The sequence below is a fragment of the Trichechus manatus genome, unplaced genomic scaffold (genome assembly GCF_000243295.1).
Source record: "Trichechus manatus latirostris isolate Lorelei unplaced genomic scaffold, TriManLat1.0 scaffold00100, whole genome shotgun sequence".
In the NCBI taxonomy this organism is placed as follows: Eukaryota; Metazoa; Chordata; class Mammalia; order Sirenia; family Trichechidae; genus Trichechus; species Trichechus manatus.
The window spans coordinates 792,982-818,400 of NW_004444036.1; the positions used below are offsets into that span (position 1 = coordinate 792,982).

At 40.8% G+C, this 25,419-nt stretch overlaps 1 protein-coding gene across 1 annotated transcript in view; it reads left to right on the top strand.

The window, feature by feature from the left end:
- Positions 1 to 7,173: 7,173 nt before the first annotated feature.
- REPS2 (RALBP1 associated Eps domain containing 2) overlaps positions 7,174 to 25,419 on the top strand; it is a 193,917-nt gene continuing 175,671 nt past the window's right edge. Inside the window, exons 1-3 of the mRNA XM_023737251.1 lie at positions 7,174 to 7,342; positions 19,663 to 19,811; positions 22,172 to 22,298. Coding sequence (XP_023593019.1) covers positions 7,174 to 7,342; positions 19,663 to 19,811; positions 22,172 to 22,298 — 445 coding nt within the window. The remainder of the gene's footprint in view (positions 7,343 to 19,662; positions 19,812 to 22,171; positions 22,299 to 25,419) is intronic.

The following is a 25,419-nucleotide window of genomic DNA, read 5'->3' on the forward strand; positions in this document are numbered from 1 at the left end:
TACCAAAGGTTCTGGTAGGATGTATTTTCTTTCTTGTTTGATTCTATTTATTCCATCCTTAATTTCTTCTATAACCCAGTAGTTTTTGCACAAGGTGTTGTTCAGTTTCCATGTGTTTGATTTTTTTTCCTTGCTTTTTCTGTTGTTGATTTCTACTAAGATGCTTTGCAGTATTTCAGTGCTTTGGATTTTGTTGAGGCTTGCTTTATGGCCTAATATGTGGTCTATTCTGGATAATGTTCCATGTGCACTGGAAAAGGAGGTATACTTGGCTGCTGTTGGGTGGAGTGTTCAGTATATGTTTATGAGATCAGGTTGGTTGATTGTAACATTTAGCCCTTCCGTGTCTTTGCTGAGCTTCTTTCTGGATGTTCTGTCCTTCACTGAAAGTGATGTGTTGAAGTCTCCTATTACTATTGTGGAGCTGTCTATCTCTCTTTTCAGTGCTGTTAGAGTTTGTTTTATGTATTTTGGAGCCCTGTCATTGGTGCGTAAATATTTATTATAGTTATGTCCTCCTGGTGTATTGACTCTTTAATCATTATATAGTGTCCGTCCTTATCCTTTTTGGTGGATTTTACTTTAAAGTCTATTTTGTCAGAGATTAATATTGCCATTCCTGCTCTTTTTCAAGTGTTGTTTGCTTGATGTATTTTTTTCCATCCTTTGAGTTTTAGTTTGCTTTTTGTCTTTAAGTCTAAGGTGTGCGTCTCTTGTAGGCAGCATATAGACGGATCGTGTTTTTTTATCCAATCTGCCACTCTCTGTCTCTTTATTGGTGCATTTATTCCATTTACATTCAGCATAATTATTGATAGGTATGAGTTTAGTGCTGTCATTTTGATGTGTTTTTTTGTGTGTTGTTCACAGTTTCTTTGTTCCACTTAATTTTCTGTGCTGAGTTGTTTTTCTTTATGTATTTTGTTTTCATCGTTGTTGATTTTATGTTTGCTGAGTGTTTATATTTTTCTAGTTTTTTATTTTGACTTGTAGGATTGTTAGTTTCCTTTGTGGTTACCTTAATATTTACCCCTACTTTTCTAAATTTATACCAGTCTTTTATTTCTTTATATGGCCTTGACTTCGTCTCCATATGCAAAATCTATGTCTACATTTTTTAAGTCCCTGTTTTTTGTTTTAATGTTGTCATCTTGTACATATTGACATCTGTTTGCCTATTTTCAGTGTTTTAGCTTTGATTTACTTTTGTGACTTCCCTACCTGGGTTGATATCTGGTTGCTCTGTCCTGTGTTCTAGTCTTGCGTTGTTATCTGATGTTACTGATTTTCTAACCAAAGGACTCCCTTTAGTATTTCTTGTAATTTTGGTTTGGTTTTTGCAAATTCCCTAAACTTCTGTTTATCTGGAAATGCCCTAATTTCTCCATCATATTTGAGAGACAGTTTTGCTGGCTATATAATTCTTAGCTGGCAGTTTTTTTCTTCACTTCTTTGTATATGTCATCCCATTGCCTTCTTGCCTGTATGGTTTCTGCTGAGTAGTCCGAGCTTATTCTTATTGACTCTCCTTTGTAGACGAGTTTTCGTTTATCCCTAGCCGCTCTTAAAATACTCTCTTTATCTTTTGTTTTGGCAAGTTTGATTATAATATGTCTTGGTGACTTTCTTTTGGGATCTACCTTACGTGGGGTTCAATGAGCATCTTGGATAGATATCTTGTCATCTTTCATGATATCAGGGAAGTTTTCTGCCAACAAATCTTCAATAATTCTCTCTGTATTTTCTGTTATCCCCCCCTCTTCCGGTACTCCAGTCACTCGTAGGTTATTCCTCTTGATAGAGTCCCACATAATTCTTAGTGTTTCTTCATTTTTTTAAAATCCTTTTATCTGATTTTTCCTCAAATAAGTTGGTGTCAAGTGCTTTATCTTCAGTCTCACTAACTCTGACTTCATTGCCTCAATTCTGTTCCTGTGAGTTTCTATTGAGTTGTCTAATTCTGAAATTTCATTGTTAATCTTCTGGATTTCTGATTGTTGTCTCTCTGTGGATTCTTGCAGCCTGTTAAATTTGTCATTATGCTCTTCTCTGATCTTTTTAGTTTCCTCTATTGTGTGTTCTGCGGTTTGCTTAATTTCCTTCCTAATTTCTTGAAGATATTAATCTTTTGTATTCTTCCTCTTGTAATTCTAAGAAATTTTCCTCCTCTGGAAAATTTCTAGATACTTTATTTTGGGAACTTGCTAGAGCCATCATGGATTGCCTCTTTATGTGATTTCATATAGACTGTTGTCTCTGAGCCATCAATAGGTTATTATATTTATTTTTTTTCTGTTTGCTTACTGTGTCCTATCTTCTTGTTTTGTTTTGAAATACCCAAATAGGCTGCTCGTATGAGCTAGTTTGATTATTTGCACCTTTGAACCTCTAATGTCTTGTCACCAGGTGATTAGATCTGTTACTAGGTATGTGAGCTCAGGAATCTGCCCACCCCTCCTGTATGGATTCAGCTCAGGTGCCCAGGTAGATGGCCACCAAGTATGTGGTGTAGGATCTCACTTACAGTCCTTGACAGGTATGGGTTATTGGTATAGGCAGAGGCATCTGCCTGCAGCAGGGGGACACAGTTTGAGCAAGGCAGGGGGCTGACGGCCACCCCCGAGTGTCCAGGAGGAAGGCGTGTCCCTGTTCCCTAGAGCGTGTAGGTGGACTATGCAGCTGGACTATGAACACCTAATGCTGTTGGCTCCAAGGACTAGGGGGCACCTCTTATTCATGGGCCCTTAGCGCAGGTGGCTAGGTGGCTTGGGTGGAGACAGCAGTCCTCAGGTCCCTGATGTCGGTAGGTGAAGACCCTCCTTAATGGGCAGAGCAGTGTCAAATGTCAAGAACCTGCCACTTCACAGCTGAAACAGTTGAAGTTAGAGTTCCAGTATATACCCTTTCGTACTTTGGTAATGAGGGTCTATTCTGTTGAGATGAGCCCACACAAGTCTCTGCAGGGGGAAAGGCATTCAAAGTCTGTGGATCCTTTATGCCTGTGCCTAGGCAAAGGAGGTGTGCCTACTCTGGGTTCCTGACTTAGGGAAGCCGGCAGTTTATTTTCTCCCGTTTGTTAATTTGTTCACTCTCCAAGGCAGGGAAAATGGCTCTGGGTGTGTGACGGATCCTACTTCCAGCCCAGGGGAGTTGGCAATTGCTGAAGCCGGTCCGGAACCCAGTGCAGAGCAGGGAGCGGGGAGGTAAATGCAAGAGAGGTTTTTCCCTAAGGGGGGTGTTTTTGATCCGTGCAGTAAGCTGTACGCAATTAGTTATCTTTCGCCGATGACGGCTGCTTCTCACTGGTTCTGTGTGGCCATGTAGAGTCTCTGGTTCTGGGTCTGTCCCGGTGTGGAAAACATGCCTCCTGAGCACGGCCGCTTGCCTGCCTCACCGCTCACCCAGGAGCTGCTCAGACCTGAAGAGCCCAGGCTCTTGCCGGGTCAGGTCTGAGAACTCCTCAATGCTTCCGAACCGCCTCTCCCTCCCCCTGCCACTCTGTCTGGTTCCTCAACTCTGCCTTTGATGTTCAGGGCTCCCAGATTACCATATATAATTGAATCACTTGTTTTTTCGGGTCTTTGTTGTAGGAGTATCTACCAGAAGTGGCTGACTACTCCACTGTCTTGGCCCCACCTCCTACCTCATTCTTTTAACAACTTGCAAAGAGTTGGCTATAAAGACACCATATTTTATTTGTTGATCTTTGTGAATGAGCTTTTATTTTTCCAATAACTAAATCTTAGAAGAACTTTCAGAACAGACTATAAATAGCCACTCAACTAATCTTAAGAAAATTCCTGTGAAAATTCATGTGGGATGTCAGCAACAATGGCGAAGTAAGGACCTTGAAAAATTCTCTCCTCCATAAAAGCAGTGAGTCAATTGGCAAAATTGTCAGAATCAACTTGTTCAGAAATCTGGAAATAAACTAAAAGCTTGCAGCAGGCAGGGGAGCATTTTTTCAAGAAAAACAGATGAATCTTGGTAAGAGCAGTGAATTTTGTGGCATTTTTAACTGGCGTTAATGCCATGCCCTGCATTCATAGTAGCCTTTAAAACCAACAGCCTGTAATCACAGTGAAAACCAACAGCCTGGCATCCACTGGAGGGGCAAGACAGGGTTGTGCTTCTTGGAGGTGTTCGTTCGTGTTTTTCATCAAATTTGGGTAGTTTTCAGTCATTATTTCTTAGAATATTTTTATATTGCTTTCTCTCTTCTCCTGGTACTTCCATTATGCATATGATGTGCGCCTAATGATGTCACAGATTTCTCTGAGGCAGTGTTCATTTTTCTTCATTCTTGAGTGGAGAAGTCAAAGGGTGTTAGGGTAAAGAGAGCAGCCCTTAGAGTAAATGTCCTGGGTGTGAATCCTGGCCCTAGCACTTATTAGCTGTTGTAATGTCTTTAGGCAAATTACTTAACTTGTGTGCCTCAGTTTCTTCATAAATGTAAATGGGGATAACAGTGCTTACCTCAGGAGGGCTGCAGTGAAAGTGCTGACAATAATAGTGCACGTGCAGTAAACATACTATAGTTTAATTTATTCATCTACTTATTTCATTCCCGTGCCAGCAACATGTTAAAAGAATCTGGGGAGCTTTTGAAAAATACAGATACCCAGGCCCCACTCCCAAAGATTCTGCTTTAATTGGTCAGTGACGTGACCTAGGCTTGGGTCCTTTCTGAAAGCTCCTTAAGTAATTTTTCTGTGCAACCAAAGAGAATTGCTGTTCCTCAAGTGATCTCATTCTCTCCCCCTGCTTCAATTACTGTCCAAATGCTAGCAATCACCAAACCAGTCTCTCTAAACCTAACATCACGGACACTTCATGTACTTTTCCAAAACCCTGCTGAACGTCTTGACATGGATACCCTAAGCCATCTCACACATAGCATAACCAAGTCTCACTCATTTGCCCCTCCCCAGAGAGCCTCAAATCTGCTCATCTTCAAGCAGCCCTCACCTCAGGTACTGACATCAACCATCCCATCTCCCAAACCTGAAACTTATCTTCAGCCCTAATCATATCCAGTTGATTCTACCACAAATCCATCTCCCAAATCACATATCTCTTCTCCAATGCCACTGCCTTAGTTTAATCCTTCTTAATATCTCACACCTGGCTATCACCACAAAATTTTTAATATAAAGTTCATGCATTTAACTGTACAGGGACAGATTTCTTTTTTTAACTTTTTGTTTCTTTATTCTGGTACTGTATTTTTATGCAAATAACGTGCGCCTTCTACATTTGCCAACCGTGCCCCCTCCGCGAGGTATTTTGATAAGCACCGCTACGCCAATTTTTTTTAACATATTGCTGTAAAAAATTAGCATATCACGCTTACAAAAATGCCTCATGGGTGGGAGGAGGGCGAAGTTGGCAAACAAACAATAGAAGGCACCTGTTATTTGCGTAAAAATATGGTAATTGGTGTTCTCTCAATAAAAGAGGCAGGTACTAATCCTGAGAGAGGTAAAGAACCTATTTGAGTGTAACTTTCAGATAACAGTGTGGCAGTTTTCCTCAAGTGAGCAAGTAGGCATCAGTACTTATTATAATTTTTCTCTAGAAGAAATGATGCTCTCTGAAACCTGGCGAACTTTTCTTTTCTTTTTTTACTAATTTATGTATCTAACGTTTTATTGACGTATAATACATAGAAAAGTATAATATACATACAGAAAAGCATACAAATCCTAAGCGTATAGTGTATATGTAGATGGATTTTCACTAATTGAACACAATTATGTAAATAGCACCCAGATCAGGAAATAAAACATCATCAGCCTCCTGGATAACCCTCCTTCACAGTTCTTCTCAGTCACTACCAACACCCATTTTCCTGACTTCTACTGAACAATTTACTATATTTGCCGTATCATATACCTATCAGTTTATTAAGGGGCTCTGGTGGCGCGGTGGTTAAGCCCTCGGCTGCTAACCGAAAGGTTGATGATTGGAACCCACCAGCAGCTCCACAGGAGAAAGATGTGGCAGTCTGCTTCTGTAAAGATTTACAGCCTTGGAAACCCTATGGGCAGTTCTACTCTGTCCTATAGGGTCAGTGTGAGTTGGAATCGACTCACTGACAATGGGTATTTACAAGTAGTCCCCAACTTAACGATGTATTTGAGTTACGATGAGCCGCACTTATGACCATCCGTTTTTTTTTTTTTTTTGGTACATCTTATCATTAGTAATATGTACTACATGCACTGTTGCAGTGTGTAATTTGCTGATGTTATCATTCTCAGATGTTCACTTGCGGATGTTCAAAGATCGGATTTATAAAGATACTGATAATAAAAGGCAATAATAATGAAAACTAAGAGAGAAAAAGGTATTTGGTTTATGTCAAAACTGACTTATGATGGAGTCGTCGATACGGAACCCTGTCATAAGTCGGGAACTGCTTGTAGTTCTTCCAGGAGCCCTGGTGGCGCAGTGGTTAAGTGCTCGGCTGCTAACCGAAAGGTCGGTGGTTCAAACCCACAAACCGCTCTGCTGGAGGAAGATGTAGCAATCTGCTTCCGTAAAGATTACAGCCTTGGAAACCCAGTGGGGCAGTTCTATTCTGTCCTACAGAGTTGCTATGAGTTGGAATTGACTCTACGACAAGGAGGTTTATTTAGTTCTTTACCACCCCCTACTATTATTTGAACTTTTTGAGCATCTGTTACTTTGAAATAATTTTTTAAATGTCACTGAGTATTTAATTTATGATTATTCAACTACCAGCAGGGGATGTGTTGGTTTAAGGTCTGGAAACGAAAGATTGCAATGTCTTAAATAATTTGTGTGTTGTTTTTAATTAATCCACAAGTAGGAGTAATGACTAATCTGTTCTTTTTTCACCCCAGTGACTTTCTAGACTTTGAACATTAGAATCCACCCCATGAAAAAGTCACTCTTTTGTAAGAAGAGTAACAGCCATCCTTTGTCACCTTTATTTTTATCTTTGAAAGAGGAGGAATAATCACTTACTTGGTCCTGAAACATCATGAGTAGGTAGGACGTAAGCCAATTATCTGAATTTTAAACCTCACCGTAAACTGGTAGAAAAGAAAGAGACCAGTGCGTACCCAAGTTCTCGAAGGACTTTTTGGTTAGCTATACTGTGAAATCCTCCAGATTTCATAATATATCTTGTCTCATTTTCCTGTTATGAAATGGGGTTTTCAGCATCATTTTTCTTGTCTCTGTTTTCAGATCACAGAACTGTGTGGTGCAAAGCGTGTTGGTTATTTTGGTCCAACACAGTTTTATGTTGCCCTGAAATTAATTGCGGCAGCACAGTCTGGCCTCCCGGTGCGGATTGAGAGTATTAAATGTGGTGAGTAGCTCACATTTATGCATTTTATTGTCTGTGACATGTTTCTTGTTTATGAGAATAATTTTTAGTGGGTTTCAATTTTAAGTGGGTTTAAGGCCTGCTTTATTAGTTTTTGTGGACTTTCTCCTTGCTTCCCCCAACTCCTGTGTAAAATAAAATAGTTTTTCTCTCTCTGAAAAATTCAGAGAGTGACCTGAGATTAGTTCCTTTTCACTAACTTGCAGCTAAAATAGATTTCGGTCTTTAGCAGGAAGAGATTGGGGCAGGAATTCTAGAGCCTGTGACAAAATAATACATTCCATCTAATTTTTTATTTGAGGCACCTCTAATGGGTTAAGGGAGGGAGTTACTGGGAGACTTTGAGTGGAACTGCCCCGTTTTCTCTTACCTGCTGGTCATACCAGATATGATCATCCTTTAATTCCCCAGCCCCCACAGCACTATTCCTGATATTAAATACTTTGGGGCTACCAAAATTTTGGCAGAATGAATTTGTGTTCTCAAAGTTTGTCAGAAGTTTCACAATTTAATAAAAAGTACATATGTTGAAAAATTTATGAAATAGAAAAAAATCGGTCATGATCCTATCAACATTAACACAACTGTTATAATTTTTATTACTTTCCAGTCTTGCTCATTTTCCATTCATGGTTGAGCTTAGGTATATAAGTAGTGCAGCCTACATTTCTTACTTATCATTAGCAATTTTTCCATGTTGCTACATAGTCTTCATATTTAATATCTGCATAATAGTTCATCAAATGTTTGCATCATAATTTAATTAACCTATGCTCTCAAAGTTTGATTTAACATTTTCTTAATCTCAATATGCCTGCCCCCAACCCACTATATACTTGAACATGTTCCACAACTCCTGATAGCTGAGAAGACTGGGTTTGCTGGCTGTGGAGGACAAGGCCCTTAGCACTAACCAACAGGTGTCTGCAATCATCATGGTTCTATTTATTAAGGACTTGGTGTGTGCCAGGCACTGAGCTAAGAACTTTACATGGATTGTCTCATTTAATCCTCACAATATTCTACTCAGATAGGTACTTGTGTCAGTTTGAATTGCCTAGGATAAGCTGTGATAACAAAACCCAGCAAAATTTTAGTGTCTTAACAAAACAAACATTGCAGTGGGTGGGGTGGGGTGACTCTGTGGCAACCCCCTTCTGTGGGGTGCCTCAGTGGTCTTGGCTACTCTCTCTTGTGGTACCTCCAACTCAACACATGCTTCCACAATTGCCACAATGGGGAAAACGGCCACTGGAGTTTCCCACACTAGCAGTTAAATGCTTTGGCCTAGATGTAACCCATGTTACTACTGCTCACCACGCATTGGCCGGAACCTGTCTCATGGATCTGCTTAACTGCAGGGCAGATTGGGGCAAATGTAATTCTCTCCTTTGTCCGGAAAGAGAGGAGAACTGGTTATGGTGAGCCTTAGAAGTCTCTACTGTGGTGCTCTTATTATCCCTATTTTACAGATGGGGAGTTAGAAGTTTAGGGCAGGGCTTTGAACCAGTTCTTCCCGGTTCAGTCATGGCTGAGGAAGCAAAACTGGAACAGACCCAAATTTTTAAAATTCGGGTGATCCAGAACGATAACTGGAATGGGAAAAATTACAGGTAAAAGTTCTGCTAGAAACCTAATCTCCCTCTAGAAAACAAGGGCAGCGTACGCATTGCACAGCAACCAAAACTCTTGCCCTTAGGATTTTGAGCAGAATTGAAAACAGCAGTGCCCTGCTCAAAGGTGATGGCCAACTATACCACTTTGAATGTGTGTTGCTCTTCACAGTGCTGCCAGTAATCCAGTCTCACGTATCAGGCTCCTAAAAGGGCTCACTATGCCTCTTCCGAATCTCCCATTCCAGAGCTTCCACCCGTAGTTTTTCCCATTCCAGTTATTGTTCTGGATAACCCAAATTGTAAACATTGGGTCTGTTCTGGTTGCGCTTCATCAGCCATGACTGAACCGGTTCAGACTGGTTCGAAGCCCTCCTTTAGGGAGGTTGAGTAACTTGCCTAAGGACCAGGGCTTCTAACTAGTTCTTTCCAGTTTGAACCCCTGCCGAGAATTTGCATTTCTAACAAGTTCCCAGGTGAAGCTAATGATACTGGTTAGGGACCAGTTCTCAGAGCCACTAGTAGAGCAGTGGTTCTCAAAATTTATTATACATAATAATCACCTGGAGATGTTGTTAAACTGGAATGAACAGGTTAGAAGCTCTGCTCTTAACTGCTATGCAAAGCAGCCTCCCCTCAATTACTCTTTGCACTTTATAAAGGTGTTGACTATAATCTGTAGTCACAGAACATTTCTGAATGGGAAAAATCTGATCCGAAATGCATCCCTTGGTATTAATGATTGAGTTCTTTAGAGTAGATTTGTCGATGGAGCATTGTTTCCGCAGCTGGCTTGGTGTTCGTTGCTACAAGACATAGCAGTGATTGAGAAGAAGTCACTTGCCTTGATTAAAGTTATATCACATTGAAACTTGATTTGGATTTGTGCTAGACACTGATTGTTTACATTCCATTGTAAATGGCCCTTAAGCTTTATTGTAGCATCTTCCATCTTTACCTTCTGGAAAAGGTAGAGCTTCTTTGTTGTATGCAAGAATATTTAAACTTCTGATACTTTTATTGCTTATTTTAAGTTAGACTGAATTATTTTCCTCAGTTTTTGTTTAGATCTGCAGCCTGATTTCCGGGGGAGGAAAAAGGATTGTGTAAATTATCACTGTGTAAAGGTTAACACTTTTCACAAGTATAAGTCTAAATTGTGACTTATAACCACTGATGGCTGCCTGCCTCTTACTTCTGAGGGTTTAAGTATGTTGTTGTTGTTGTTAGGTGCCATCAGTTCGGTTCTGACTCATAGCAACCCTCTGTACAACAGAACAAAATACTGCCCTGTCCTGTGCCATCCTCAAAATCGTTATGCTTAAGCCCATTGGTGCAGCCACCATGACAGTCCATCTCATTGAAGGTCTTCCTTTTCTTCGCTGATCCTCTACTTTACCAAGCATGATGTCCTTCTCCAGGGACTGATCTCTCCTGATAACACGTCCAAAGTGTGTGAGACGTAGTCTCGCCATCCTTGCTTCTAAGGAGCATTCTGGTTGTCCTTCTTCCAAGACAGATTTGTTCATTCTTTTGGCAGTCCATGGTATATTCCATATTCTTCTCCAACACCACAGTTCAAAGATGTCAGTTCTTCTTTGGTCTTTATTCATTGTCCAGCTTTCACATGCATAGGAGGCAATTGAAAACACCATGGCTTGGGTCAGGCACACCTTAGTGTTCAAGGTGACATCTTTGCTTTTCAACACTTTAAAGAGGTCTTTGGCAACAGATTTGTCCAATGCAATGTGTCTTTTGATTTCTTGACTGCTGCTTCCGTGGGTGTTGATTGTGGATCCAAGTAAAATGAAATCCTTGGCAACTTCAGTCTTTTCCCCGTTTATCATGATGTTGCTTATTGGTCTAGTTGTGAGGATTTTTGTTTTCTTTATGCTGAGATGTAATCCATACTGAAGGCTGTGGTCTTTGATCTTCATCAGTAAGTGCTTCAAGTCCTCTTCACTTTCAGCAAGCAAGATTATGTCATCTGCATATTGCAGGTTGTTAATAAGTCTTCCTCCAATCCTGATGCCCCGTTCTTGTATATAACCCAACCACAGTCCTGGCAATGGAGCTCCAACCTCACTGCTTGCTCCCCTCCGTCTCTCTGCCCCTCCTAGGCCAGGCCACCGTAACCACTCACCTGGATACCACAGTGGTTTCCGCATTGGTTCCCTGGTCTTTTCTTTACTCCAGTCTATTTTCCCACACAGTAGTAAAAGTGATCTTTTCAAAATATACATCAGGTCATTTTATCCTCCTGCTGAAAACCCTCCAGTGGTTTTCCTGTTGCATGTAGCACAAAATTCCAAGTCCCTCTACTGATCTGTAAAGGCCTGCCTGGTCTGGCCCCTGCCTACTTCTCCATCCTCATCTCAAACGTCCCCTCTTGCTCAGTCTCTGGCCCCTAGCCTTACTGGCCATCTAGCCATTTCTGGACACCCTCTTTCCTGCTGCAGGGCATATGCCCATGCTGTCTGAGGTCTCAGGCTTCTAGGGGTCTGCTCTTCCCCCTCTGCTTCCCATGGATAGCTCCTGCTCATTCTTCAGGGGCCTGAGACTATCCCCATCAGCCTATCTAAAGTAGATCCTGTCAAAATTCAATTTTAAAGAAGTCAGAAACACGAAGTAGTCAAGACAGAAGTACACACCTGCAGGTACGAGGTACTCCTTGGGCAGCTTGTTGGATAATGCTCCTGGCTGGAAGTCCCTTCCCTGCTTGATTCTCTCTCAGCATGTTTCTTTCACAGCACTTCTCAGAGCTTATCATTCTTTCTTTATAGGTTTGACTCATTTGTTGTCTGTTTTCCTCATTAGTCTATAAGCTTACCTATGGGGAAGGGAGAGGGTCTGGCATTTGTGGAGGATTGTAGGCACTTAGTACATACTTGTTGAGTAAATGACTAGGTGAACGTTTATGCGTGGGAAGTGAGTCTTATTCATCTGTCTCTATTTAAGCTAAAGTAAGTGGAATTCAGATTCATCTGGAACTCCTAAGGGTCTTCTATGCATGCAAATGCATATAGTCCTAAAGGAAACCAGTTATATTGAAATAGTCATGAAAAAATTTTCTTAATTTGTTATATTTAGCAATATACATGCTTCTTTATTAATACATGGAATAAAATATCTAACAGTGATCTTAATAACTACCATACTTTCAAAGTAGTGATCGAGTCTAAGTAATACTTCAATATGTCTGCAATAATTGTAATGTAATAGAAAAATATCTGATTTCTGTGAGTGGCAAAGCTTCAGGTACTGCTAATGTTACTGCAGTCATTTGTTGCCTACATCCATAATGGAAAGAAATGCAAAATTTCAGTTACAGTAGTGAAAATAAATATGTAATTTTTTTTCTTGTCTAAAGGGATGGACCTCTTGATTTCTTTCCACAGATCCTTTGGGAGTCTCTGAACCTCAAGAGTATAATACCATGCTTCTTGCAGTCGGTAGGGTTGTGTTCCCCAAACTAGCTCATGCTCTGGTGGCTGTGAAAGGAGAAAGAATTAGGACAAAAGAGTTACTTATAAAACTAAATGTATTCAATTCTAAGATTGTTCATTTGTTCTTCCTTTCTTTTTGCTAAATGCCCTTTTATGAAATTGATAATGGGTAATCATTTGGGGAGAAATTACTTTCTTGGCAAAATAAAGTGTTGGCAACCTTATCTTGGTCCTTGTCTTATGGTCCTTGTCTTAGTCATCTAGTGCTGCTCTAACAGAAATACCACAAGTAGATGGCTTTGACAAAGATAAATTTATTCTCTCACGGTCCAGTAGACTAGAAATCCAAATTCAGGGCATCAGCTCCAGAGGAAGGCTTTCTCTGTCAGCTCTGGAGGAAGGTCTGTGTCATGAATCTTCCCTTGGTCTAGGAGTTTCTCTGCACAGGAACCTCAGGTCCAAAGGACACACTCTGTTCCCGTCACTGCTTTCTTGGTGGTATGAGGTCCCCATGTCTCTCTGCTTGCTCCTCTCTTTTATATCTCAAAAGAGATTGGCTTAAGACACTACCTAACCTAATCTTGTAGACTGCATGAGTATAACTGCAGCTAATCCATCTTATTACATCGTAGTGATAGAATTTACAACACATAGGGAGATCACATCAGATGATAAAATGGTAGACAGTCATACAAAACTGCAAATCATGACCTAGCCAAGTTGACAGATATTTTAGGGGAACACAATTCAATCCATGACAGTCCTCTTCAAATTTTTTTTATTTTTCGAATTTTGGCTGTTCTATGAAATTCCAAAATTTGAGAACCATTGTTATAGTTGTGGTCTTTCACCAAGAGGATCCTCTTAAGGGAAATTATTGAACTCCTTTTAGTTCCTCACGTATCTGTAAAACAGTGGTTCCCAGTCAGGTGATTTTGCCCCTCCAGGAGACATGGACAATGTGTGGAGACATTTTTGGTTGTCATGACTGGTGGGGGGTGCTACTGGCATCTAGTGGGAAGAGGTGGTCAGGGATGCTGCTCAATATCCTATAATGCGCAGGATGGGACCCCTCCCCCAACAAAAAAATTATTCAGTCTTAGATGTCAGTAGCACCAAGATTGAGAAACCCTCCTATAAACTAACCTGTTACTGTCGAGTTGATTCCGACTCATAGTGACCCTATAGGACAGAGTAGAACTGTCCCATAGGGTTTCCAAGGAGTCGCTGGTAGATCTGAACTGCAGACCTTTTGGTGAGCAGCTGAATGCTTACCCACTGTGTCACCAGGGCTCCAACTAAGGATCCAGGCTTTCAGGACTGGTAGAAACTCCTATCCTGCCTCTTTACTTTCTGTTCTTAGGTTTCTAGAGGCTATGAGAAAGAGGTCAAAAGATTTTGCAGCAATGAAGCCTGTCCTCATGTAGGTAGACTTACCTGGGTTTCCAAGGCTTATTTTTTTCCAAACAAGAATTCTTTTATCTAAGCGAAAGCAAATAAAAGCAGAGATTCTCTGGTTGAATTGAAAGTGGGGGTCCCTGTGCCCCGTCCGTTTGGCAAACTCTCCCCATCTCTTAGGTCTAGCAGAGAAATCTGTTCGGTGTGGCAACCAGTTTGGTGAGTCATAGAAAAGACTATCTTTCAGAGTAGGGTAGGAAGCCTAGGGGTGGAATCAGAAGCCCAGAAGGTAAGGCTGTGACTGAGGGGGTTGGAGTGTGTGTGCCTGGGCAGTTGCTGATAGTTCATGATCTAAACAGAGATGAAATCTTCAATCCTAAATACTGGACTGAGATCTCCCATTCAGCCAAGGTCAACTCAGCCTTGCTGCCTATCATTCAACCCAACCTTCCTTTCCCATTTTTCTCTTCAGAGATTCCTCTGGCAATTTTTTTAAAACACTCTCTCTCCTTCTCAGCCTGGCTACAGGGGCCCAGAGTTGGCCCACTGTACGGCTGGTCAGTTGTGTTTGCCAGAGATTCTGTTCCTCCATCCACACCCATTCCCCTTGGTTCTATCATTGGTCCTCCCCAAATAAGGCCACCTACTGAGCAGTGATTCCCGAACTTTGTTGTTGTCGTTATGAGATTCGACATTTAGTAAAAGCTCTTCTTCCCAGAAAAATGTACATTGACATTTATGTATAAATTGTTACCTTCAAGTTCAGAAGGACTCCAGTTAAGGGCTTTGTCCCAGAGAAATGCAGTGTCTGGGTGGACACGGAGGATGTAAGTTGGAAGAGGCCTACAGACAATCTCCTTTCCCATAGGGGAAAATTGAGGTCCAAAGAGGTGAAGTATAGGGGATACTGCTTGATAGTGGCAGAATCCAGTGGACTGCAGATCTCCTAACTCACGCTGAGGTTCTACCCACGGTATGGCCCATAAATGTAATGTATCCCCAACCGCCCCCCCTCAAAAAGAAATTACAAGATCACTCTTCCCACTCCAGCCTCCACCTTTGAATCTAGCTATTGAGCTATCCCTTTCCAAATTGGGAAGAAGTTTTTCAGGTTCACAGGCAAATGGAAGATAGAGCAGATAGGAGACTAGAAGGCTTTGATCAACCCAAGACAGACCTGATTTTTTTTTCCCAAAGTAACTTCAGGGAAATGTGTGGGGACAGACTTTGTAAGTATAGAAGGAACATTATTGTCATTAGTTTTTGTTAACCTGTAAGTAGCTGGTACAAATGAATTCCCTGGCAGTGAAAAGTAGTGGGAAGAGAAGGGAGTCCCAAGTTAAGAGTTAGAAGTTTTGTTGTGACCATAGCTCTGCCGTCATATTGCTGCGTGACTAAGACAAGACCTGCCCTCGGTTTCCTGGGCTTGGTTCCTCACCTGTAAAATGCAGATATTTAAGCATGTTTTCTCTAGATCATTTTCCAGCCCTGAAATGACACAGTTTCATCCTGAGTATTTAAACCTGCAAGAGAAAGAATATTTTAATTTTCAGGATGGCAGTATAACCTAGTGGCTAAGAGTTGTGGTTGGGCCCCAGCAACATACTACCTAATTTTGAATCCTTGCTCCATCACCTTCTATTAGTGTGCCCTCGGGCGAATTTCTTTATTTCTCTGAGTTTCAAACGACTCACCTGGAGAGGGGGCATAGTACATGCCCTAGAGGGTTGTTGTGCACATAAAATAAGATAATCCCTTGTCCATCATTTGGAAAAGCACCTAGAACTGCGCTATCCAATATGGTGACCACTAGACACATGTGGCTGGCTAATGAATACTCGAAATGTGGCTAGTGTGACTGAGGGATTGAATTTTTAATTTAAATTATTTTAAAATTTAAATAAAACTGAAACAGTGTAAAATACAGAACTTGTGAGAGCCAGAACTTGGTGGGACTGCTGTGTTTTTCCAGGTCTCGTAAGTTTTCTGCCTTTGACAGGGTGCAGTCTTACCACTTTTCTGTTGCTCGTTTTAGTGGAAAATATTTAGTTTTCCTTCTCTGACAGTTTTCTGCCTTACACAGATCCTGGCTTTTGCAGGTTTTACTGTATTTTTTTGTTAAACACAACTTTATTGTTTTAGTAAGACTAACCGTTGCATCATGTAAGACAGAGGTCAAGATGTTTTTCTATGAAGGGTCAGATAGTAAATATTTTAGGCTTTGTCGGCCATGTTGTCTCTGTCACAACTATTCATTTCTGCTGTTGTGGCATGAAAGTAGCTGTGGACAATATGAAAAGAAATGGGTGTGTCTGTATTCCAATAAAATTTTATTTATAGACACTGAAATTTGAATTTCACATAATTCTTGTGTGTCACAAAATATTATTTTTCTTTAAACATTAAAAAATGTAAAAACCATTTTTAACTCATAGGCTTTACAGAAATAGGCAGCAGGCTGGACTTGGTTCATAGGTATGTACCCAAGTTAAAGGAATTCATGTCTGTCATTTATAAGAATGTTCATAGCAGCTTTATTCATAATGGCCCCAAACCCAAATGTTCATCACAGGAGAATGTATAAAAATATTTTAATGTGTTTATATTATATAAAGTGAATCACTTCATATCAGTGCAAAAGATGAACCACGTCTACACATAGTGTGCTAGACACAGTGTTAAGTGAAAGATGCTAGTCACAAGGATAAATTCTGTATGATTCCATTTACATGAAGCTCTATAATGGCAAAGCTTAATCTGTGGGTTTAGAAATTAGAATAGTGGTTGCCAGATGGGGCAAGGGGAGGGGATTAACCAGAAAGGGGCATGAAGGAAAATTCTGTATGATGGAAATGTTATATCTTCATTCGGGTGTTGGTTACATGGGTATATCCATTGTCAGAACTCCTCAAAATGGTACACTTAGAGCTATGTAAGTTATCCCTCCATACAAAATACCCTTTACATAATAAAAAAAATTAGCTGCTGACATTTAACATGATAATATTTCTTAGTAAACTCCAGGTTTCTGGCCACAGTAGTCCACCTTCCCTCATGGTAACCAACAACTGGAGCCCGCTGTTCCAGTATGGTAGGCAGTGGGTGAATGTGGCTAGCAGCACTTAAAATGTGAGGAGTCCAAATCGAGATGTATAGGAAGGGCGAAATGCGCACTGGACTTTGTAATGGATTGAGGACATTGAAGTATTTCTTATATCCACATCTCTATCAAACATGAAAACACAAAGATTTTACCTTTCTTTTTTGAGCCCACATGTTTACAAAGGAGAGGCATACTTTCCTTTGTGCCAGCGAAGAATGGTCATTTATAGTTAATATACAAAGCATTTCTGTGTTCAAAGACTACAACCAAAGATGCATTATGAAACAAGTTGTTGCCCTGGATGGCTGCACTCATTATCTCCTTGGCCCTTATAACCATTTCATCTGAACTTTTAATTTGTCTTTTCTGTGTTAATTTAATTTAATTTGGGAGACAAGATTCTAACCAGCTACCACAAAGAGACCTTGTCGTGTGATTATTTGATGCACATCACTGCATAATAGATACTTTATTGATTAATTTTCTAATGAAGTCTTACTATCAAAGTTGGTTTGTATAACCAGGAAAACCATTCAGACTGCAAATTTAAAAGCTTGAGTTTTGCCTTTTTAAAAGCCTGCAGCAGTTTAAGGAATGCAGCCCCTTCATTAAAGCGCAATGATAGGAATATTATTATGAAGGCTTACAATTCTATTAAGTGAGAGTTGCTTGAAACCACATGGCCAAAGAAAGTATGAGGGAATTCAGCTGGATTTTGACTTTTGCTGTTTGGTGGCTGCCTAGGGGAGAGAGGTTCATTCTCAGGTGAACAGGGAGTGTTCTGGAGAAATGCCCTAGTCAGGGATGGAGAATGTGTGAAGTGACAGTTAGGCCCTCGGAGAATAATAGCCATTTATAATACCATGACTGTACTCCATTGCAAGGAGCCCTGGTGGCGCAGTGGTTAAGCACTTGGCTGCTAACCGAAAGGTCGGCAGTTTGAATGTACCAGCTGCTCTGCAGGAGAAAGATGTGGCAGTCTGCTTTTGTAAAGATTTACAGCCTTGGAAACCCTATGGGGGCAGTTCTACTCAGTCCTACAGAGTCGATATAAGTCGGAATTGATTCGACAGCAATGGGATGGGTACTCCATTCCTCCCTGGAGGTATCCTTTGACCACAAGTAAAACACTGGTCAAGCAGTTACTTCTTTTCCCCCTCAAGAACTGCTTGGAAGGACAGTCATCCTCTAGTGGACAGAGCAGGGTGCAGACTATTTTATGTGATCTCGTTCCATCTCTTTAGATCCTTTTTGCAGACTGAATGGAAACAAATACTTTTCTGAGAACAGAACCCATAACATTAGCTTAGATGTAATTTAACAAGAATCCAGATTTTCTTTTGACTTTTTTCTTTTGAAGTCCATTCCTGCCTTGAATGTTGGAGAGCTGCCTGAGGTTGGGAAACATTGAAATATTAAAAATGGTGGCCATCTTCTCTTTAGAAGAGAGTCTTGGTTTTAATTTTCCAGCGTGGTTACTCTATTTATGTCTCTTGGGCCCTTGGCTGATTGATCACGCAGGGATTTGTCATATTGCCTGCTCCTTTGAATCAAATGTGAACATAGCAACTAACAATAAACATGATGTGGCTATTAGAGAACCAGGGGCCTTCTTTGCCTGGGGAGCTGGGAGACTTGCTTGCTGTTGCTAAGATGTTTTCTGGTGTTAGCACAGCATCAATCATTGGCAGTGCAGCTGTGTTTTTGGAATAGTGAGCTGATGGAAGCGCAAAGGCGCACTGATGAGTATTATCCTGAACAGTGGGTATAGATGCAGATCATTATGCATAATCCATAATGTTATCCCCATTTGTGCAGTTCTTTGTACCGTGTGATTGGGTGTGATTTGCTGTGCCGAGAACCAGAGGTGTGCCAAAGCATCATTTCCATTTTCAGAATAATTTTGTTGGAAACCTGAAAGATAAGTAAATATACCAGACCATTGCATTTCAACACTTTGTAGCCTTTTGAGTGTGGCTCATGGTTTTGACAGTAAAATCTGGCTGAAAGTTGGACCAGCTGCTCTAACTTGATATCATTTTCCTTATCCATTATGAAAAGACCACTGGAGATGAAGTGTGAACATTTTTTAAAGAATTAATGTAGGATGAGAAACTGGGCTACCCAGTACATTTGCTCTGGCAGCTGTGGGCTTTTCTGTAGGGCACTGGGTAATGGTTGAGAGTGTGGAGCCACATTGCCTGGGTTCAAACCCCGGCTCTGCCACAGACTAGCTGTGCAATCTTGGGCAAGTTACTTAGCTCCTTTGTGTCTGTTTATAGCTGTAAAAGGTGAACAATGATGGTCTTATAGAGTTGTTGTGAGGATTAAATGAATTAATATTTGCAAATCCTTAATACAGTGCCTGGCATATAATAAGCACTATGTAAGGTTTACCTACTGCCATTTGTCACTTCTTATTGTATTTATGCAGTGCCACACTCTTTTCCATGGTGCTGGACTGAAGGATGAAGTAGGTGATCAGCCCCACGCCTGAATTTGTTCTGCGAAGATTCAGCAGCATTTAAGAATGTTGAGCAAGAATACCTCAGTAAAACCGTAGCATTTTTCTATCATGACGTTATCACAGGAGTCCTCACTGTGTCTAAGTCAAAATGTAATCTATGTTTAGTGCTCTGGAAATTTTCCTCAAAAATGATTCATTTTTGGCCATTGAGTTCCCCTTTCTGCAGAGTTCTTAACTAACGTCTCACTCGGACTTCTCTGATTTTGGTCCTAAAGAATTGCCTCTGCCTCGCTTTATGATGTCAAAGAACGATGGGGAAGTGCGATTTGGGAACCTGGCTGAGCTGCATGGAACCAAGGCTCAGATTCCATATTTAACCACAGAAAAAAATTCCTTCAAAAGAACGGACGATGGGGATAAACAGGTAAACAGTCTAATCAGGCGTGACTATTTGATTTTTAGAACCCTGAAACCTCACATAGCAGTGGCCCATAGCTGCTGTCACGCTTCCAGCACATTCCACCATCTGGGACAGAATTACAGACTTGGAAGTAAGCCACTGAAGTCATCTTACAGTGAGGAAGAGAGGCTGATGCAAAGCCTACTTTATAGGAATTACCACGAGCCACCCACAGACTCTTTAGCACCAACTTTAATATAAAATAAGGTTACCCGATTTCACACACTTATTTGGTTTCTCTAGGTCAGTGGTTTTGAAATGTAACTTCCAGGAGTTTTTAATAGGTTTTCTTCCCCCCCTACCCCCACCTCCCTAAAACAAAAAGTCTTGGGAAAAGGTTTCTCTGGTTAAATATGTTTACAGAATGCTTCTTCATAACCCATTCTTGGGAGAAAGATTAAATCCCCAGTCTTGGAGATTCATAGTACACATTAGTGCACTAAAGGCCCTGAAAAGTCCTGCAAGAAAGAGACCTGGAGATCTGCACGTACCAGACTTCTTTTTACCAGAGAATCCTTTCCTGGAGGGCATGTTTGGAATACCATCTTGGGAAATGCTGCCATTACACAGTTAGCAGATTGGGAATAAGAATAGGGAGGATGAGCTTTTAAAAGTGGACCACTGACTGCAATAGGCAGATGGTGATTGGTAGAGACAAAAGTACAGAAGTCCTGAAGAGTATCGAGAAGAGGTGAAGCATCTTACACATTAGTAAATGCTGAGAGCATCAAGGCACAGCTTATACTTCTAATAACGATACTGAATCATGTGGGAAAGTCAGATTATATTTAACAGAATGTCTTCTATAATGCAAAGAAATTTGTGATATTTTAGGAAGACTTGAAATATTTGTAAAATGCAATGAAGATTAAAGGATTCATTTGCAGCTATCTGGAACACTAACGCCTACGGCTCACCCTGATGATGTTGAATATATGAGGTGTTGCTGCAGACGTTTTATATTTATAGTTAAGTGACGTGTAGCAGAGGAGCCCTCGTGGTGCAGTGGTTAAAGGCTGGGCTGCTAACCAAAAGGTTGGTGGTTCAAACCCACCGTCCCCTCCACAGGAGAAAGATGTGGCAGTCTGCTTCTGTAAAGATTACAGCCTTGGAAACTCTATGGGGCAGTTCTTCTCTGTCCTAGAGGGTGATTATGAGTCAGAGTCAACTTGATGCAACGGGTTTTGGTTTGAGGTGTAGCAAGTCCTGTTAAACAATTCCATGTACGATTGCTTTCATAATTCTGGCGTATTTTAAGTGAGTTCTTCAGGGATGTGGAAAAGGGGGCCTAGGAATTTCCAGTGAATATTCTTTGGCATGTTTTCCCACCTGTAGTTGGAGAGGAGCTAGGATCCACTGTCCAACGATGACTGATGTCCTGGGTGAGTGCCCGGCCCAGTCCCTGGCTGCATGAGTTGGGACCCACTGTTTCTCTGCAGGCTATGTTTATGCTAGGCAACCCCATCTGCGAGTGTGGGCTTAGGCTTCAAAGCAAACGTTATTTTCCTTTTTCTTGAAGAAGAGTATTTGATCAGTATCTTAGACTGGATATTTCTCTTTAGACTCAGGATACCTTTATAACTCTGTGTTGATAAAAAGTACTGTTTCCTTGTTACTTTGTTGGTTGGGTACTCCAAAGTCACCAGTCTACCGGTAGCATTTTAAAAAAAGGAGGAGGAAACCAAGTAGTAGAGTAAGGTTGCTTATATTGCCCAGGGTTCTACATCAAGTTCATGTTAGAATTGGGGTTCAAATTGTAGCTTATTAAGGCTTTATCCTAGTATTTAGGAGTAGGCTAGTTGAAGTAATTTACCCATGATGAATTGTTTTGCACAATTTCTCAGTATAAAAAAAGTTATCATTTTACTTGGACATAGTAAACTCCAAGAATATTTAGTATTAAACATTTTAAATAGTTTCTTTTTATAAATCCACATTTGCTGAAGGACTTGATAAGTATAACTCCAGGAAATAGGAATCTTTATTAATGAATAAAAATTGAATGTATCCACAAAGAGATCAGGATTGGGAGGTATGTATGTTAATTCATGTGATCAGTGCCTTTAATTTTCCAAAGGAAAATATTAATGGAATCACTAAAAGTGTTTCTGGCTTGGTTTAGTAATTTAGCAAACTGGATTCTCTGGGACACTTTAACTCCTCTGAAGCTGTGTGGGAACCACACTGCATTGTTTAGAACCCTTTCCCCCCTGCGTTAGAGCCGCTGGGTCACCAGCAGTTAGAGTGGCATTATCCTTCATAACTGCCGCTCAGCCCGCCTGGCTTCTAGTGTCGCTGCTGAACTCTGCTCTTGTTCTTTGCAGCAGGAAACACAGTCTCCCACAGTGTCACCCCTCGCCTCCCCTCCTTCTTCCCCGCCTCATTACCAGAGGGTGCCCTTGAGCCATGGCTACAGCAAGCTGCGGAGCAGCACAGAAGAGATGCATCCAGGTAAGAGACGATCTGGGGCCAGATGTCCCAGGCAGTATTCTGGCTACTTCTTAATCTACCCGGCAGCTACACCACCAGCTGCTGACTCTCTTGATTTAATTACCCCTGTCTTTGGAAACATAGCTCAATTTAATTTCATATTCTCAAGCAGGGATTTTTTAAAAAATTAATTTTAGCAGTGCTTTGTCTCCTGTTCTATAAACTAGTTCATCTTTAGACTTGTGAACAACTATTTAGATGATTAATTCTTCATCTACAGATCTCATTAAACAGGAACACAGCATATTAAGGGTTTGTATTTTTTCCTTGGAATTGTTATTCATTTCTGCAAACATGCCAAACACACTTAAATGCTTTTGTGAAACTTCTTAAAAATATAGCTGTGCAAACCTTGGTGGGGGGTGGGCAGTGAGTATATGTCAATGGAGGAGGAACAACTCAGAAAAGAAGGGTGAGCATGGTTGCACAACTAGAAGAATGTAACCACTGTCACTGAAATGTACATGTAGAAACTTAAATTGGTGTATGTTTTGCTATGTATATTCTCAACAACAACAACAAAAATATAAAATAAATTATTTAAAAAATATATATAGCTGCACAAAAGCCAAAGACTGTATACAGCCGTTAAAGACTGGTCTCATACATGAAAATATTTAGCCCTTGGGGTTTGGAATAAGAATAAGGGAAACACTAGGGAAGCATTTGGCTGTGAAATGTGTCCAGTGCACAGTGGCAGGGTTGCCTGCTCACTCACAGCTCTGCCATGTCCCTGGTAAAGTACGCTAGTTGGTTCTGAGGATGACTTGCAGAGTTGGCGGCCCAGGCTGCAATGCTTAAAGCTCCATAAATTCACTGCAGCACCTTGTCCTCCTGAGGCTCAGGCACCCAGTTTAAAATATGACCAATTAAAGGTATTCCAGAATTGGATATCCATGACACCCTCCCCCACCTTTATTTTGTGAGCTGTGGTTGAAAATGACCCAGTTTCTGCAGTTCTTTGCTGCATTAAAAATACTGGTGACTACCAGAAGGACACAGAAATAAAAATGTGTGCTAGGCTGAACTTAAGAGAGGCTATAATCTTGTAGAGAAGGAAGTGTGGTATAATGGAAATACCTTTTGATTGGGATCAGAAGGTGTGGATTTATGGGACACCACCTATGTGACCTTGGGCAAGCTGTTTCACTTCTCTGACCCAGAATATCCCCTCCTCTTTTTTTTTTTTTTTTTAATATTTTATTGTGTTTTCAGTGAAAGTTTACACGGCAAGTTAGGTTCCCATTTAACAATTACTATACATATCGTTCAGAGACATTGGTTACATTTTTCACAATGTGTCAACCTTCTCATCAATTCCCTTCTGGATGATTCACTTCCAGTAATCTTGTTTCCCTGTCCCCCTACCCTTTCATCTCTACTTTAGAGTAATTGTTGACCATTTGGTCTTATATAGATGATTTTTTAAAGGTGTGCAGTTCTCACTGGTAATATTCTTTGTTTTATGAGCCAATCTGTTATTTAGCTAAAAGGTGCCCCCAGGGGGGTAGTTTCTGTTCAAGGTTTATGGAATATCTCGGGGTCATAGTCCTCTATTCTTAACCAGTCCAGTAAGTTTGGACTTTTTAAGAATTTGAGTTCTGCTCCACATTTTTCTCCCCTTGTATCAGGATCCATCTATTGTAGCCCAGATCTGAATGGTCGTTAGTGATAAGTGGGCACTATCTAGTTCTTCTGGTCTCAGGGTAGATGAGGCTGTGGTTCCTGTAATCTATTTGTCCTGTAGACTAGTTTCTTCTCTGAGTCTTTGGTTTCCTTCTTTCTCTATTGCTCCAGACGAGATGAGACTGATTGTTGTATCTTAGCACCTTGTTTTTTTTTTTTTTAGTTAACATTTTTTGGAAATTGCTTCATAGTACCTCATTCTTTTTTTGGTAAATTTAGTTATTTTATTATTGTTGTTGTTGAGAATATACACAGCAAAACATACACCAGGTTCAACAGTTTCTACATGTACAATTCAGTGACATTGATTACATTCTTTGAGTTGTACAACCATTCTCACCCTTCTTTTCTGAGTTGTTCCTCCCCCATTAACATAAACTCACTGCCCCCTGAGATTCCTATCTAATCTTTCCGGTTGCTCTTGTCATTTTGATCCTGTATAGATAGTTCTTAAAAGAGCACAGTGCTCAAGGCAGACATTCTTTACTAGTTAAGCTAAATTATTGTTTGGTTTTTAAGAAGACTTCAGGGGCTGTATTGGTTTAAGATTTAAAGATTACCTCAGAGCAATAGTTTCAGGAGTTTATCCAGCCTCTATGGCTCCAGAAAGTCTGGATTCCTGAGAACTTGAAATTCTGTTCTGCATTTTCAATGTCCACTCCTCTTTTAAAGTGGGGGCAATAGTATTCTGGAAGGGTGTTCTGAGGATTAAGTGAGAATAAGAGTATAAAATCTGTTGGAAATCAAGTCCTATGCAAATGCAAGATGATGCTGTTAATAGATACTGTCATGGATTGAATTGTGTCCCCCTAAAACATATGTCGACTTGTCTAGGCCATGATTCCCAGTATTGTGTGGTTGTCCTCCATTTTGTGATCTAATTATCCTCCATTTTGTGATGTGTTATAAATCCTAGCCTCTCTGCCTGTGGTTATGGTCCCATTTGGGAGGGAGCTGTCTTTTATGTAAATGAGACAGGATTAGGTCATGTTAATGAGGACTAAGGTGGGATGAAACACCCTTACTCAGGTCACAGCCCTGATCTGATATAAGGGGAGTTTCCCAGGGGTGTGGCCTGCATCACCTTTTATCTAATAAGAGATAAAAGGAGAGAGAAGCCAGCAGAGAAAGAGGGACCTGACTACCACCAAGAAAGAAGAGCAGGGAATGGAGCGTGTCCTCTGGACCCAGGGTCCCTGTGCTGAGAACCTCCTAGACCCAGGGGAAGATTGATGCCAAGGCACATGTAGATCTCCAAGGAATGCCAGGCCCACAGTTGTTCAAAGGAGACAAGGACTGTCCCCCAGAGTCAACAGAGAGAGATAGCTTTCCCATATAACTAGCACCCTGAATTCAGGCTTCTAGCCTCCTAAACTGTGAGAGAATAAATTTCTGT